The sequence below is a fragment of the Ascaphus truei genome, chromosome 5 (assembly GCF_040206685.1).
Source record: "Ascaphus truei isolate aAscTru1 chromosome 5, aAscTru1.hap1, whole genome shotgun sequence".
NCBI lineage: Eukaryota > Metazoa > Chordata > Amphibia > Anura > Ascaphidae > Ascaphus > Ascaphus truei.
In genome coordinates, this window is record NC_134487.1 from 271,170,036 (window position 1) to 271,186,358 (window position 16,323).

A 16,323-nucleotide genomic window follows, 5' to 3' on the forward strand; every position below is an offset into this window, starting at 1 on the left:
CTAATGTAAATAAATCTAATTTAGCTAGCCTCTCCTCATAAGCCAGATTGTCCATCCCCTAATTTGGTGGCTCTTCTCTGCATTCTCTCTCGGTCCATAATGTCTTTTCAAAAGAATGGTGCCCAAAATTATACTCCATATTCAAGGTTTGGTCTTACTAATGCTTTATAAAGGGGACTAATTATGTTTACTTCCCTTCAATCCATTGCCCGTTAAATGCAAGATAAGAGCTCGTTTGCCCTTGCAGCTACTGCATGACTTTGGGCACTATTGCTCAGCCTGCTGTCTCCAAGCACTCCTAAATTCTTCTCCATCAACGATTCCCCTAATTTATCCCCATTTAATTTGTATGTTGCTTGTTTATTCTTGTTTCCCAAATGCATAAATGCATAACCTTACATTTATCTGTATTAAACCTCATCTACCATTTACCTGCCCAAGTTTCCAGTCTATCCAAGTCCTTCTGGAGGGAAATTACATCCTGCTCTGATTCTACTACCTTACACAATTTAGTGTCATCAGCAAAGATGGAGACTTTACTCTCTATGCCAAACTCAAGGTAATTAATAAACAGGTTAAAAAGCAGGGGTCCCAGTACCGGTCCCTGAGGTACTCTACTCACGACTTTAGCCCAACCGGAAAAAATTCCAACTCTCTGTTGTCTATCCTTCAACCAGTTTTCAATCCAGGTGAAAATATTTTTACCGAGTCCAATTTGCTTTATTTTGTGCACTAACCTCGTGTGGAACCGTATCAAAAGGCTTTGCAAAATCTAAGTAGACCACATCAACTGCATTATCCTGGTCTAAATTCCTACTTACCTCCTCAAACAAACTAGTTAGGTTAGTTTGGCATGATCTATCCTTCATAAATCCATGCTGACTATTACTAATAATTTTGTTTTCCACTAGCTATTCCTGAATATTATCCCATATTAAACCTTCAAGTAGTTTCCCTACTATTGATGTCAGTCTTACAGATCTGTAATTCCCGGTTGTGATCTAGCTCCCTTTTTAAATATAGGCACCACATCTGCTTTACGCCAATCTTGTGCTACTGAGCCTGTGGAAATGGAGTCTTTGAATATTAAATGTAATGGTTTGACTATTACTGAACTTAACTCCTTGAGAACTCTTGGGTGTATGCCATTGGGGCCAGGTGTCTTATTTACTTTAATTTTATCAAGCCGCCTATGAACTTCTTCCTCAGTTAACCAATTGTTTGCTAATGTAAAGGTTGTGGCTTCCTCCTGCGGCACTACTATTGAAATTGATTCTTCCCTGTTAAACACAGAAGCAAAGAATTTGTTTAATACCTCTGCGTTTTCCTTATCTCCAAAAATCTGCCTGTCCATCTCACACTGAAAGGGTCCTCCTATATTTACTTTTCTCATTTTTTTTGTTATTAAGGAACTTAAAGAACTGTTTAGGGTTGATCTTATTATCTATTGCAATCCTTTTTTCATTATCCATTTTTGCTCATTTGATTGCCCTTTTGCAATTTTTGTTACATTCCTTATAATTCTGATACGATGCCTCCGTCCCTTCGGACTTCAAGAATCTAAATGCCTGCCTCTTCTTTTCCATTTCCTCCCCAACCTGTTTATTTAGCCACATTGGTTTTGACTTATTTCTTTTATACTTATTATCCAAGGGTATACACGGATATAAGTGTGCTTTTCTAATAATGTTTTATTAAAGACTGCCCATTTATCTTCTACATTTTTCCCTGCAAAAACATAATTCCATTGTATTCCTTGTAGATTAGTCCTCAGTTTATTAAATGTGGAGAGAGAGTCTACTTAGCTCTAGGAACCTGCTAAGTCGTGACACAGTAGGAATAAGGTAGTAATGCGGAGCATGTGGAGTTAAAGTCAGCCTGCTAGTGGAGGTGGGCGTCGGGGTAGCGGGGGTAGATAGCCTTTAGGAACGGTACTAAAAAACCCCAGCAATAACAGTGTGGAGCACCAAACGTACTCACGATCAGCCACTGATCCCTTTGCGTCCTCCTGGCTGTAGGTGGACCTGCGTGGTGCCCCCTCCCTCCGTGGCGTCTCTCAGATCCGGAAGTGATAGCAAGAATGTGAAGGATCAAAAAAGGCAGCCGCTCCTTAAGGATACAGTACTCACCAGTAGGTAAAAAGTAAAAAAACTTTTATTAGACTACATAAAAACAGATACGATCCATAGACAGAACAAGAAAAACCTCCTCCCGCGTGTTTCGAACAGCTAGTGTTCTTTCTCAAGGAGTATAGTGTAGGGACAAGGGGGAGGGTACTATATAAATCTCCCTGCCCAAAATCTAATTGGTGTGTAACACCTAAAGTTAATCAAGATAACAAAAAACAGAGTAATTTGGGAGCTGGGGCAGGTTCTGTTAATCCCCAATTATCATTAAACGTAAACTCATGGATACAAATACAACACTGTAATGGCATCTTGGTTAGAAAAAAATCATTGATTACATATTATGACAATGTTTCAATATATCTTGTAAGACAAGAAATAAAAATAAAAAACAATAAATCATGGAACAATATAAGTATTATTAGTTCTCTCTTGTATATAGATGGTCTAGTGTCTAGTAAGGATATATCAAGCATAACTATTCAGACACAATGATTGATATAATCAATCAATATAGATCATTCAGGTTGTAACCATTGAATTATATTAAGACCAATACAGTGTCTTATCCAGAGAGTAATGTAATGTGGATATAGAGCCCAATCTGGCCCTTATGTGTAACATCAAAAATAGATGTATATACACTCTAAAAAAAGCTATATAAACCATCTCTAAAAAAGGAGTGTTGTCTATAGACTATATTGAAAGCACTCATATAAACCTTTAATTGCAAGAGTAGCTACTAACCCATATATCTCTCAAATATATTGCCTGGAAAGAACATATAGCATACATTTAGAGTAAAATTCACAGAAAGTACTTTAGATCTCATTCAGTATTTAGACCGTTTGGAATTAATTAATCTAAAGCAAAAATCCAGAAGGCCTTTTAACACTATCGCCTCCCCGAATGTGTGGTTTAACATATTCAATAACCATACATCTGAAATTAGTCAAACTGCCCCTCTGGCACTGCTTAAAATGATAGGAGACCGGATGTGTGATATCCATGTTGGAGATGTTCCTCGTGTGCTCAAGCATTCTAATTTTAAATTGTCTAGTTGTTAGTCCTATGTATCTCTTGTCACAACCGCAGGTGACCATGTATATCACATGGTCAGTTCTGCAGGTGACAAAGGACAAAATAAGGTAGGGCCTAGAGTTGTCTTTATTAGAAGAAAAAGTTTTTGTCTTTTGAACATGTTTACAAACTTTACATCTCCCACATGGAAAACACCCAAGTACCCCGGGAAAGAAACCTTTGGCATGTTATGAATCTTGCTGACTTTTGACAAGACTACGTGAAACAATGTTACCTAATGTATTGGCTTTTTTAAAAACAAATTTAGGGTCTGAAGATACCATTTCTCTCAATAAAGGATCTGTGTTTAAGATGTTCCAGTGTTTCTGGACAATAGATCTTATGATGGTAGCCTGTTTACTATATTGAGTGATAAAGAAAGGTGGTTCTTTGTATACAGTAAATCAGAATCAATTTGGTTAAATCTTTTAGTAGAGTCATTTCTATGAGAAAAACTAGATGGGTTTAAATTAATAAGTTCCCCTCTCGGCCGCTCTCGTGCTTTCAAATAGGCTTTCTGTATATTATTGGAATGGTATCCTCTCTCCAGAAATCTCTGCGCCAGGTCAGTCGCTCCCTTGTCGAAGTCCTCCATGGTGAGCTAAGTAGACTCTCTCTCCACATTGCATTAAATCTACTCATGCTCGGATACTGCTTCAACAATTACAATTGCTTCGGGGATATATACAGTTAACTCACCAGTTTCTGCATAGGTTCTGTCCACATGACACCCTCTGCTTAGGTTTTTATACGCTTTGTGAAACGTTTTATTTTTCCATATATATTTCAATTTTTTCCTTTTTTCTATTTGGGGCTGGATTAGTGCATTCTGTTCATATCCACCAATGTCCAACATGGATCCATCTCAACCTGTAGCCCAAAATACAGACACTCATTTTGCCTTTAACTGCTTCAATTTATCTGCCAGTAGGAACAAGGCATCTTCTGTTTTTGAAGGGGAAAATAACATCTTTTGTGAGGATACACAAGATTTAAAAACACACTTTTTTCGTTTAGAGAAGCTCATTTCCCAGGACCTAAGGATATGGTGGGATATCATAGCCCTTGAAAATTATCAAAAGAATCACAGAATCCCCAGGGGGTTACATAGTTACATAGTAGATGATATTGAAAAAAGACGTACGTCCATCAAGTTCAACCTATGCTAAATTTAGACAACAGATACTTTATTCTATATCTATACTTACTTATTGATCCAGAGGAAGGCAAACAAAAAACCCCATTAAGGGGAAAAATTAATTCCTTCCTGACTCCAAGAATTGGCAATCGGATTAATCCCTGGATCAACATCCTTCCCATGTATACTTATTTGGTATATCCATGTATACCTTTCCCATCTAAAAAGATGTCCAACCTTTTTTTGAACAAATCTATTGTATCTGCGATCACAGTCTCCATGGGTAATGAATTCCACATTTTAACTGCCCTTACTGTAAAGAACCCTTTCCTTTGTTGCTGGTGAAATTTCCTTTCCTCCAAACTTAAGGGATGGCCCTGAGTCCTTTGTACTGCCCGTGGGATGAATAGTTCTTTTGAAAGCTCCTTGTATTGTCCCTGAATATATTTGTATATAGTTATCATATCCCCTCTTAGACGCCTCTTTTCGAATGTAAATAAATCTAATTTAGCTAGCCTCTCCTCATAAGTTAGGATGTCCATCCCCTTTATTAATTTGGTGGCTCTTCTCTGCACTCTCTCTAGTTCCATAATGTCTTTTCTTAGGATTGGTGCCCAAAATTGTACTCCATATTCAAGGTGTGGTCTTACTAATGCTTTGTAAAGGGGCATAATTATGTTTACTTCCCTTCCATCCATTCCCGTTTGATGCAAGATAAGATCTTGTTTGCCTTTGCAGCTACTGCATGACATTGGGCACTATTGCTAAGCCTGCTGTCTACAAGCACTTCTAAATCCTTCTCCATCAAGGATTCCCCCAATATATCTCCATTTAATTTGTAAGTCGCCTTTTTATTCTTGCATCCCAAATGCATAACCTTACATTTATCTGTATTAAACCTCATTTGCCATTTACCTGCCCACGTTTCCAGTCTCTCCAAGTCCTTCTGAAGAGAAATTACATCCTGCTCTGATTCTATTACCTTACACAATTTAGTATCATCAGCAAAGATGGAGACTTTGCTCTCGATCCCAATTAGGTTGCCAATTACTAAATCTCCCTCCTTTGGATTTGAGGATAAGGAATTTGAACAACAATGGATCATGATTCTAGATCAGTGTTCCTTTAAACTCATTGATTTGATTATTCAATATAAAGCTAAAGAGAAAGTGATTGCACATAAACAAGTTACAGATCTACAATCAAAATTGACTGCATTTACACATATTGACAAATTCAAGGACATGGATAAACTTCTTGCCCAAAGGATCTGTAAGTTGGAAAAGAGCATTATGTTTACTAAACAGAATAAATATGAATGTGATAAAATGGATTATATCAAACATCAGTTGTATCTCTGGCAGAAGCCACAAGGAAAGAACTTAGCAAAGAAAAATTCACAGCATAAGAAAAATACTAAAAACTCGTCTAAGCCAAAATCTATACTTAAGAAATCTGGTACTGCTGACTCCCATACAGCTGGAAATGTTGATTCTGATGTTTCTGATACCGACTATGCCTTTCCTAGTGTGTCCATCTCAGACCATGAATCTGGAGCTTCATCCAATGAAGAGACGCGTATGCCTAATCGGGCACACGCATCGGGTGCCTCAACTACTGGACATCCGCAGTCAAAAAACTGGGGGAGCACCTTTCACAATACACCAGTAATTTTTTACAACCACTGGTTTCCAATCTTCCTTCCTATCTCCTTGACACCTCACATGTGCTATCACTCTTTTCTGACTTCACATGGGCACCCCACTATCTTTGGGTCACCATGGATGTCTCTTCCCTATACACTATCATTTCTCATCAACACGGCCTCATTGCCACTCAACACTTTTTGGAAACTGGGACCACATTGTCACCTGCACATATAGCTTTTTTATTGGACACTATACACTTTTTGCTTATGCAGAACTATTTCATGTTCGATGGGCAGTTCTATCTCCAAACACGTGGGACGGCCATGGGGTCCTGTTTTGCGTCATCCTATGCTAATTTATTCATGGGATGGTGGGAACAGTCCCACATGTTTGGGGATAGAAATCCCTATCGTCATCTTATTGTCACTTATCACAGATACATTGACGACCTGCTCTTAATTTGGAAGGGCACGGTCACACAGTTACACGCCTTCATTCACTTAATCAATTCCAATCCCTACAATCTCACTTTCACTCACCAGCACCACCACCATCACATCCAATTCCTCGACTAGTGCCTTTGTGTAGATGTGGATCTTAAGGTATCGACAGATATTTACCGTAAACCTCACTCCAGGAATACTCTGCTACATGCGTCTAGCTGCCACAGTTCGGCGGTCCTTCGTGGTATTCCATTTGGACAGTTTTTGCGTTTACGCAGAAATTGTTCCACCATGGAGGACTTCGACAAGGGAGCGACTGACCTGGCGCAGAGATTCCTGGAGAGAGGATACAATTCCAATAATATACAGAAAGCCTATTTGAAAGCATGAGAGCGAGCGAGAGGGGAACTTATTAATTTAAACCCATCTAGTTTTTCTCATAGAAATGACTCTACTAAAAGATCTAACCAAATTGATTCTGATTTATACAAAGAACCACCTTTCTTTATCACTCAATATAGTAAACAGGCTACCATCATAAGATCTATTGTCCAGAAACACTGGAACATCTTAAACACAGATCCTTTATTGAGAGAAATGGTATCTTCAGACCCTAAATTTGTTTTTAAAAAAGCCAATACATTAGGTAACATTGTTTCACGTAGTCTTGTCAAAAGTCAGCAAGATTCATAACATGCCAAAGGTTTCTTTCCCGGGGTACTTGGGTGTTTTCCCATGTGGGAGATGTAAAGTTTGTAAACATGTTCAAAAGACAAAAAAATTTTCTTCAAAATAAAGACAACTCTAGGCCCTACCGTATTTTGTCCTTTGTCACCTGCAGAACTGACCATGTGATATACATGGTCACCTGCGGTTGTGACAAGAGATACATAGGACTAACAACTAGACAATTTAGAATTAGAATGCTTGAGCACATGAGCAACATCTCCAACATGGATATCACACATCCGGTCTCCTATCATTTTAAGCAGTGCCAGAGGGGCAGTTTGACTAATTTCAGATGTATGATTATTGAATATGTTAAACCACACATTCGGGGACGCGATAGAGTTAATACTCTTTATCAACGCGAGGCCTTCTGGATTTTTGCTTTAGATTCATTAATTCCAAACGGTCTAAATGCTGAATGGGATCTAAAGTACTTTCTGTGAATGTTACTCTAAATGTATGCTATATGTTCTTTCCAGACAATATATTTGAGAAATATATGGGTTAGTAGCTACTCTCGAAATTAAGGTTTTATATGAGTGCTTTCAATATAGTCTATAGACATCACTCCTTTTTTAGAGATGGTTTATACAGTTTTTTTAGAGTGTATATACATCTATTTTTGATGTTACCCATAAGGGCCAGATTGGGCTCTATATCCATATTACATTACTCTCTGGATAAGACACTGTATTGGTCTTAATATAATTCAATGGTTACAACCTGAATGATCTATATTGATTGATTATATCAATCATTGTGTCTGAATAGTTATGCTTGATATATCCTTACTAGACACTAGACCATCTATATACAAGAGAGAACTAATAACACTTATATTGTTCCATGATTTATTGTTTTTTGTTTTTATTTCTGGTCTTACAAGATATAATGAAACATTGTCATAATATGTAATCAATGATTTTTTTCTAACCAAGATGCCATTACAGTGTTGTATTTGTATCCATGAGTTTATGTTTAATGATAATTGGGGATTAACAGAACCTGCCCTAGCTCCCAAATTACTCTGTTTTTTGTTATCTTGATTAACTTTAGGTGTTACACACCAATTAGATTTTGGGCAGGGAGGTTTATATAGTACCTTCCCCCTGTCCCTACACTATACTCTTTGAGAAAGAACACTAGCTGTTTGAAACACGCGGGAGGAGGTTTTTCTTGTTCTGTCTATGGATCGTATCTGTTTTTATGTAGTCTAATAAAAGTTTTTTTTACTTTTAACCTACTGGTGAGTACTGTACCCTTAAGGAGCGGCTGCCTTTTTTGATCCTTCACACTCAGTTTATTAAAATCTGCCATTTTAAAGTTTAAGGTCTTTGTTGAACCCAAGTAATCTGTTTTTTGATCATTGATTTCAAATGATACCATGTTATGATCACTGTTACCCAAATATACGCAGACTTAAATATTTGTTATGACTTCTAGATTGTTTGATATTACCAAATCCAGTATTGGACTACTATCTGATAGGAAATGTTATACAGTTTTAACGACAAATCCCACTTCTGAATATCAAAAAATACTGACTGAAGTATTAAAAGAGGGCCTAGAACAAAATCTCATATCTAAGAACGAATTTGAATTCATGATGATTAAAAACCCTAAAGTGGCGACGTTCTACCATCTACCAAAAATCCACAAAAAATCCAGTCCACCACCAGGCAGACCAATTGTTTCTGGTATTGGGAACTTAACCTCTAATGTGAGTGTATATTTAGACTGTGTCTTACACCCTTTCGTCGAAACACTACCCTCATATGTGAGGCATACAACTGACGTACTGCGTAAGATTGAAGGGGTTACTCTGGACCCAGATACTTACCTGGTTGGTTTGGACGTTGAGGGTTTATATTCTAGTATCCCGCATAAATTTGGCATCGATGCGACAGCACACTTTTTAGGAGCAAGAGACACAAACTGTGTACCTCATAACAATCTAGTTCTAAGATTACTAGATTTTGTCCTGACCCATAACTTCTTCTACTTCCACAACACTCTATACCATCAGATACGTGGTACGGCCATGGGGACCACCTGCGCTCCCACCTACGCCAATCTATACCTGGGCTGGTGGGAGGAAACGGTGGTCTTCATTGAGTCACAAGAGAAGTTTACTGAACATATAGAGTTATGGGTCAGGTACATCGATGACATTTTACTATTTTGGAAGGGTACCGATACACTACTACTAGAGTTCATTGACATTCTGAACCAGAATTCCTTCAACTTAAAATTAACATTTCAAATGGATAAAAAACAGATAGAATTTTTGGATATCAGCATCTCCAAATCGGCTGAGGGGTGTATTGACACTAGTATTTATAGGAAACCTACAGCCACAAACACACTACTACTGGCTACTAGTCATCACCCCAAACACGTCACAAACAATATACCGACCGGCCAATTCCTTAGGCTACGTCGGAATTGTTCAACCACATCAGAATTTGTTCTACAAGCCAAGGACATGTCAGACAGATTCAGAATACGTGGGTAGAACAACACACTTATTAAAAAAGCGTACTACAAGGCCCTCACCTCTCCAAGAAACAAACTTCTAATAAATAAAGTCAAAGAGCCAAAAGAAGAAACCATTAGGTTTATATCTACATTTAATAACCAATGGCAGAACATTAAAAACGTGCTACAAAAACATTGGCATATTTTATTAGAGGACAACGACCGCCGAAAATTTTTAAAGGATAGACCTACGACCGGTTGTAGACGTAATACCAACCTAAAGGACAGACTAGTACATAGTCATCTTCAACCATTACCTTTAAAAACTTGGCAAGGTGCCAAACCACATGGGTCATACTCATGTGGAAGGTGTAAGGCCTGTAGTTTCATGCCTTCCATTAAAACCTTTACCGGTGCTAACGATACGGTCACCTACACAATTAAGGACTTCATCAATTGTCTAACATGTGGTACAACATATCTGATGACATGTATCTGTGGACTAAAATATGTGGGTAAAACATACAGACCACTAAAAACCAGAATTTTGGAACATGTGGGAAGTGTCCGAAATGCTGTGGATACACCAGTCGCAAGACATATACTACAACACCATAAGGGCAATCCTAATGTGATGCGATTTTGTGGAATTGAATCAATCCCAAGAGATCCTAGAGGGGGTGAATGGGATAAGAAACTACTGCAAAAGGAATGTCGCTGGATTTACCAGCTCCAGACCCTCTCCCCCCTGGGACTCAATGAAGGATTCATTTATTCCTCTTATCTCTAAATTATTTTGTTTGCAGCATCTAGATATCACTACCATGGTCGTTTGGAGATTTGTGGCGCTCACCTATCACGAGTAGTTTACACCACCTTATTTACCATTACTATTAAGAATTTCAAAGGGGGATCATGGTATATAGTTTAATACCCATCTAGATCTGTATTGACCATTTTGGGCAGATCGAGCAGCTTATCTTTCACTCCTACACATATATATTTTAATTATTTTATCACTTTATCACTCTTATAGAGTATATATATTATTATTTCTTTATAGTAGTCTATAGTATTGCCACATATCTCCATAACGACTAGGTAAGACCCTATACTCCTACACTTTGCTGCAACCAAATAATTGAATAACGCACTAATTATACCTACCATCACAGTTACCCTATTGCCAACTGCAGTACAGCATATCCCGATCCACAGACATATGAAACCACACAATAAGAGAGATAACATTGTCCACCTAAAGATTTATTCCTTTTTATTGTGGGGAATAGAAGCAACATATAAGTAAAATACTTCAAAGGAGGTTACCATATATATCCGTACTATTTCGGATATAAACCGCCCCCTGACGCCTAATGGGGCGTGATATTCCAATTACTGAACATATATATACTCACCACCGAGTCCTCTGATTAACTCCTCCTCCCCTGATGAAGCGTAGCCTTACGCGAAACGGCCATCGGGAATAGACGTCACTTGCTGACGTCATCAGAGGTGGCGACATCCTAGCGAACCTGTAGATCGAGGGAAGACAGGCTTGTATATACGGCGGGGTCTCGACAACCTACTATCCATGATCCGCCGCGATCACGGAGTACAATTCCACTTATATAGAGCCTATCCATGCATGTTGGGGTATACAGTGCAATCGGTTGCCGGGTTGTGATACAGACCTAGGGTACAAATTGCTGGTATCACTGACTTTGCCCTATACTGCGAGCGATTTGGTATGGTGTATCTAGTAATTACACAGGCATGATTCTAATGCAGTTTGTTTACTGATTGTGCGATACAGACCATTATTATCTATATATAGACAGGAACCTAAGATTACCGCTACACAGATCGATACATTTGAGGGACTATTGTACAAGATGTCAGTACATTAAGCCCTGGTGTATATATATGTAGCCAGGTCCCCCTTGTAATATGTTGACCCCCCCTTCTTCCAGAGTGCGCGTGAGGGAGTGAGGGGGCAGGTGCGCGAGCAGCGTGTTACCTGGGAGTTGCGGCCGGTTGCTAGGGATGCGAGCGGGCCGGTCGCCGGGGACGCGATCGGGCCGTTACTAAGGCCGCGGTCGCGTCGCGAGGGTCCTGGCGGCTCGGGAAGCAGGGCGCCGCCAGGTATAGTGCTGTTGCGCATGCGCAGGAGGCCAGCTAACGCGAGAGGCCCCAGACAGCTCGCGCATGCGCAAGGCAGGATGGACAGCCCCCAGGGTGCACAGGGGCAGAGCCACATGACTCCAGGGAGCCAATAGGGCTGCAGATCTCCCCAGGAGGGATATAGATACATTTCGCGGGGTTTTGCACACGGCAGTTGGTGACTGGAGCAGCTAGGGGAAGGAGGTAGGGTGCAGGGGTCAGTGACTCTCTGCACTAGACCAGCGATCCCCTAGGCCCCAGATAGCCCTGAGTCATCCTAGCGGAGTATTGCAGGGACAGGCCCTAGGTTAGGGAACCTGCCCCATTATCTATTGGCTAGCATTGTACCACGGACATTGATCGGTTGCTAAGAGGGAGCTGGACTATCTCCACGGAGACCAAGCTAGCAGTGACTGCGGCCTGCTGGCAGCAGACAGACCCTAGCCAAAGTAACGACGGTGCGGAGCTGCGGTGATATTATCCACGCTGGAATTCACCCCACGCGTAGGAGGATATCCCGGCGGATCCAACCCCAGTGGTATAGCGGCACTCGTGGCTGGAGCCCGGGCAGGTAACCCACAAACTCACGTGCACCAACAAGGCCTATCACCAGACATAGTGGCTGCGCAGTCACACACACACATTGGTATATGACTTGGGAGTGCGAGACATTGGGTTGGGGTTACTGGACACAGGGTGGGATCACTCTTTGGAAGGTTAGCGTCCGCCGTGACGCATAAGGTTAGCGTCCGCCGTGACGCCTATGTGTTAGCGTCCACCAAGGCGCCTAAGGTGGTAGCGTCCGCCGCGACGCATAGAGTGTGGGCTACTGCTGTAGCGCAAGTTAGCGTCCGGCGAGACGCCCTGGTCAGGTTGCCCTTAGCGAGGGACACCTGTTGTTATGTGTTGATGTTGTATTCATTCTATGCTTAGTAGTAAAGGTATTAGTCATTATCAATTCCGTTGTACGTAGTTATTGATTGTCCTGCGAGGAACCACTCCCCCTCTGGTGGGAGCCATCGCAGGTGGAGGCGCTGCACCTATTGTAAGTGATTATCCATAGTATCGTATTGCCCCAGGTTCCCCGTGGTGGAAGCTCAGCCCTCCTGGTTACAAAACAGGTACAGCACCACACTGATCAGTAGTCAGATACACCTACCCACTTCAATCTCACTTAGGGTGGGGGTAAGAGGGCTACATATATATAGTCTGACAACTATGCTCTAGATATTGGAGACCCTCCATAGGTTCACAGTACTGCTTCGGTTTTCAATTGCTACACCGATAAGGATGTATGTGAGTCATTAGTATTTTACTAATATAGATGCATTCATAATAATTATTGACCACACCAGCCACCTCTGGATGGGGTATTTTTAACAAGTGTGAATGATATGTTTGTGTTTTTAACAAGTATTTACTAATAAAAATTTATTATTTTTTCTTTGGACTTGATGGGACATTAAGGGTTACCTAATCCCTGTACATACAGGTAATTTTGCACTGTTGGATCATTGTTATCCAGTGAAACACATTTTTGGCATTGAGTGCTTGTTTGGGGATTCTTTTTTGATCCCTCTTGGATCTTATCTGATAATATAAGTGAATGACTAGTTTCCTGAACCCCTTAACCAGTGTATTGACGTCCCCGCTTCACAATATCTAAAGCAGCAATCCCGCCTGGGATCTTACCTGATCCGCAGTCCCTCAATGTCCAGGTACCCTCATTCCCGCAATGTTATACATTGGAGGGGATGTGTTCCCTACCTGTCTTCTGGGTTAGGGGGGGTTCCGATGTCTTCCGTGTGAAGCTTGAGTCATATTTGGAAGGAAAGCAGTATAGGTTATTTCGGTGTAGTATAGGGCAGTTAAGATATATAGGGTAAATAAGAGATCCAGATCCAGAGTGTGAGAGAGTGTGGGAGAGAGAGAGAGAGCGTATGGGAGAGAGAGAGAGAGAGAGAGAGAGAGAGAGAGAGAGAGAGAGAGTGTGGAAGAGAGAGAGAGTGGGAGAGAGAGAGAGAGAGAGAGAGAGAGAGAGAGAGAGAGGGGGGGGGGGAGAGAGAGGGGGAGAGAGAGAGTGGGGGAGAGAGAGAGTGTGGGGGGGGGAGAGAGAGAGAGTGGGGGGGGAGAGAGTGTGTGGGGGGAAGAAGGGGAGAGAGAGAGAGTGTGGGGGGGGGGAGAGATTGTGTGGGGGAAAAGGGGGAGAGAGAGAGAGTGTGGGGGGGACAGAGAGAGTGTGGGGGAGAGAGAGAGAGAGTGTGTGTGGGGGAGAGAGAGAGTGTGGGGGAGAGAGAGAGTGTGGGGGAGAGAGAGAGTGTGGGGAGAGAGAGAGTGTGGGGGAGAGAGAGAGAGTGTGGGGGAGAGAGAGAGGGAGTGTGGGGGAGAGAGAGAGAGTGGGGAAGAGAGAGAGAGTGTGGGGGAGAGAGAGGGAGTGTGGGGAAGAGAGAGAGAGAGAGAGTGGGAGAGAGAGAGGGGGAGAGAGAGAGGGGGGAGACAGAGAAGGGGGAGACAGAGAGGGGGAGACAGAGAGGGGGGAGACAGAGTGGGGTGAGACAGAGTGGGGTGAGACAGAGTGGGGGGAGACAGAGTGGGGGGAGACAGAGTGGGGGGAGACAGAGTGGGGGGGAGACAGAGTGGGGGGAGACAGAGTGGGGGGGAGGCAGAGGGGGAGGAGACACAGAGGGGAGAAACGGTGGGTGACACACACACAGAGGGTGGGTGATACACAGAGAGAGAGAGGGTGGTGACTGACTGGCTGGGTGGGTGACTGACTGGCTGGGTGGGTGACTGACTGGCTGGGTGGGTGACTGGCTGGGTGGGTGGGTGACTGACTGACTGGCTGGGTGACTGACTGACTGACTGACTGGCTGGGTGGGTGACTGACTGGCTGGGTGGGTGACTGACTGACTGGGTGACTGACTGACTGGCTGGGTGACTGACTGACTGGCTGGCTGGGTGACTGACTGACTGACTGGGTGGGTGACTGACTGACTGGCTGGGTGGGTGACTGGCTGGGTGGGTGACTGACTGACTGGCTGGATGGGTGACTGACTGGCTGGGTGGGTGACTGGCTGGGTGGGTGACTGGCCTTTGACTGGCTGGGTGGGTGACTGGTTGGGTGGGTGACTGACTGGCTGGGTGGGGTGACTGACTGGCTGGGTGGGTGACTGGCTGGGTGGGTGACTGACTGGCTGGGTGACTGGCTGGATGGGTGACTGGCTGGGTGGGTGACTGACTGACTGGCTGGCTGGGTGGGTGGGTGACTGACTGACTGGGTGGGTGACTGACTGACTGGGTGGGTGACTGACTGACTGGCTGGGTAGGTGACTGGCTGGCTGGGTGGGTGGGTGACTGACTGGCTGGGTGACTGACTGACTGAGTGGGTGACTGACTGACTGGAGCAGGGGTGACTGACTGACTGGGGCATGGGTGACTGACTGACTGGGGCAGGGGTGACTGACTGGGGCAGGGGTGACTGACTGACTGGGGCAGGGGTGACTGACTGACTGGGGCAGGGGTGACTGACTGACTGGGGCAGGGGTGACTGACTGACTGGGGCAGGGGGTGACTGACTGACTGGGGCACCTCTGGTGTCACACACATACTCCCATACACACACACACACACACACACACACACACATTCTCCCATATATATATATATATATATTGATACACACACACCCGCAAGGCAGGGGGCCCTCCGCACTGCAGGGGAGGGGGGAGGAGGGAGGGGGGGGGGAGTTGCCCATGGTAGCGGGGGCCTCCGCACAGCAGCGGGCCCTCCGCACGGTAGGAGGGGTCTCCAATGGTAGCGGGGGCTGGCCGCATGGCAGCGGGCCCTCCGCATGGTAGGGCTGGGTCTCCGATGGTAGCGGGGGTTGCCGCATGGCAGCGGGCCCTCCGCACGGTAGGGGGGGGGTCTCCGATGGTAGCGGGGGTTGCCGCGCGGCAGCGGGGCCCTTCGCACGGCAAAGGGGGGTCTCCCATGGTAGCAAGGGCTGGCCGCATGGCAGCCGGCCCTCCGCACGGTAGGCGGGTAGGGGGGGTCTCCCAAGGTAGCGGGGGTTGCCGCACGGCAGCAGGCCCTCCGCACGGTAGGGGGTGGATCTCCCATGGTAGCGGGGGCTAGCCGCACAGCGAGGGGTGGGGAGGGGATTCGCCTCATGGCAGGGAGGCATGGAAGGAAATTGAGGCATGGCAGGGAGGCAGGCATGGGAATGGAGGCAGGCATGGAACTGGAGGCAGGGAGGGGAATGGAGGCAGGCATGGGACTGGAGGCAGGGAGGGGAATGGAGGCAGGCATGGGAATGGAGGCAGGCATGGGACTGGAGGCAGGGAGGGGAATGGAGGTATGAGGCAGGGATGGGAATGGAGGCATGAGGCTTACTTACCTTCTTGCTCCTTGCAGCAGGATCCAAAGGGAGGGGCACATCACAGCGTGGGCTCACATAGAGCCTGGCTGCCTGCCAAAAAAATCCTGGCAGCAGGCCAGCAAGTGTCATCCAATCAGAG

At 44.0% G+C, this 16,323-nt stretch overlaps 1 protein-coding gene across 5 annotated transcripts in view; it reads right to left on the bottom strand.

Moving 5' to 3' along the window:
- Window positions 1-16,323, bottom strand: part of LOC142495915 (leukotriene C4 synthase-like) — an 88,883-nt gene that overhangs the window by 24,095 nt on the left and 48,465 nt on the right. The window contains exon 1 of one of the 5 annotated variants that reach the window (XM_075602036.1): window positions 11,062-11,415. In XM_075602036.1, the coding sequence (XP_075458151.1) occupies window positions 11,062-11,168 (107 nt within the window). In that variant the 5' untranslated portion in view covers window positions 11,169-11,415. Of the gene's footprint in view, window positions 1-1,976; window positions 2,126-11,061; window positions 11,416-16,323 lie in introns of those variants that run through there. The other 4 variants (XM_075602035.1, XM_075602039.1, XM_075602037.1 and 1 more) reach the window with 4 other exon arrangements.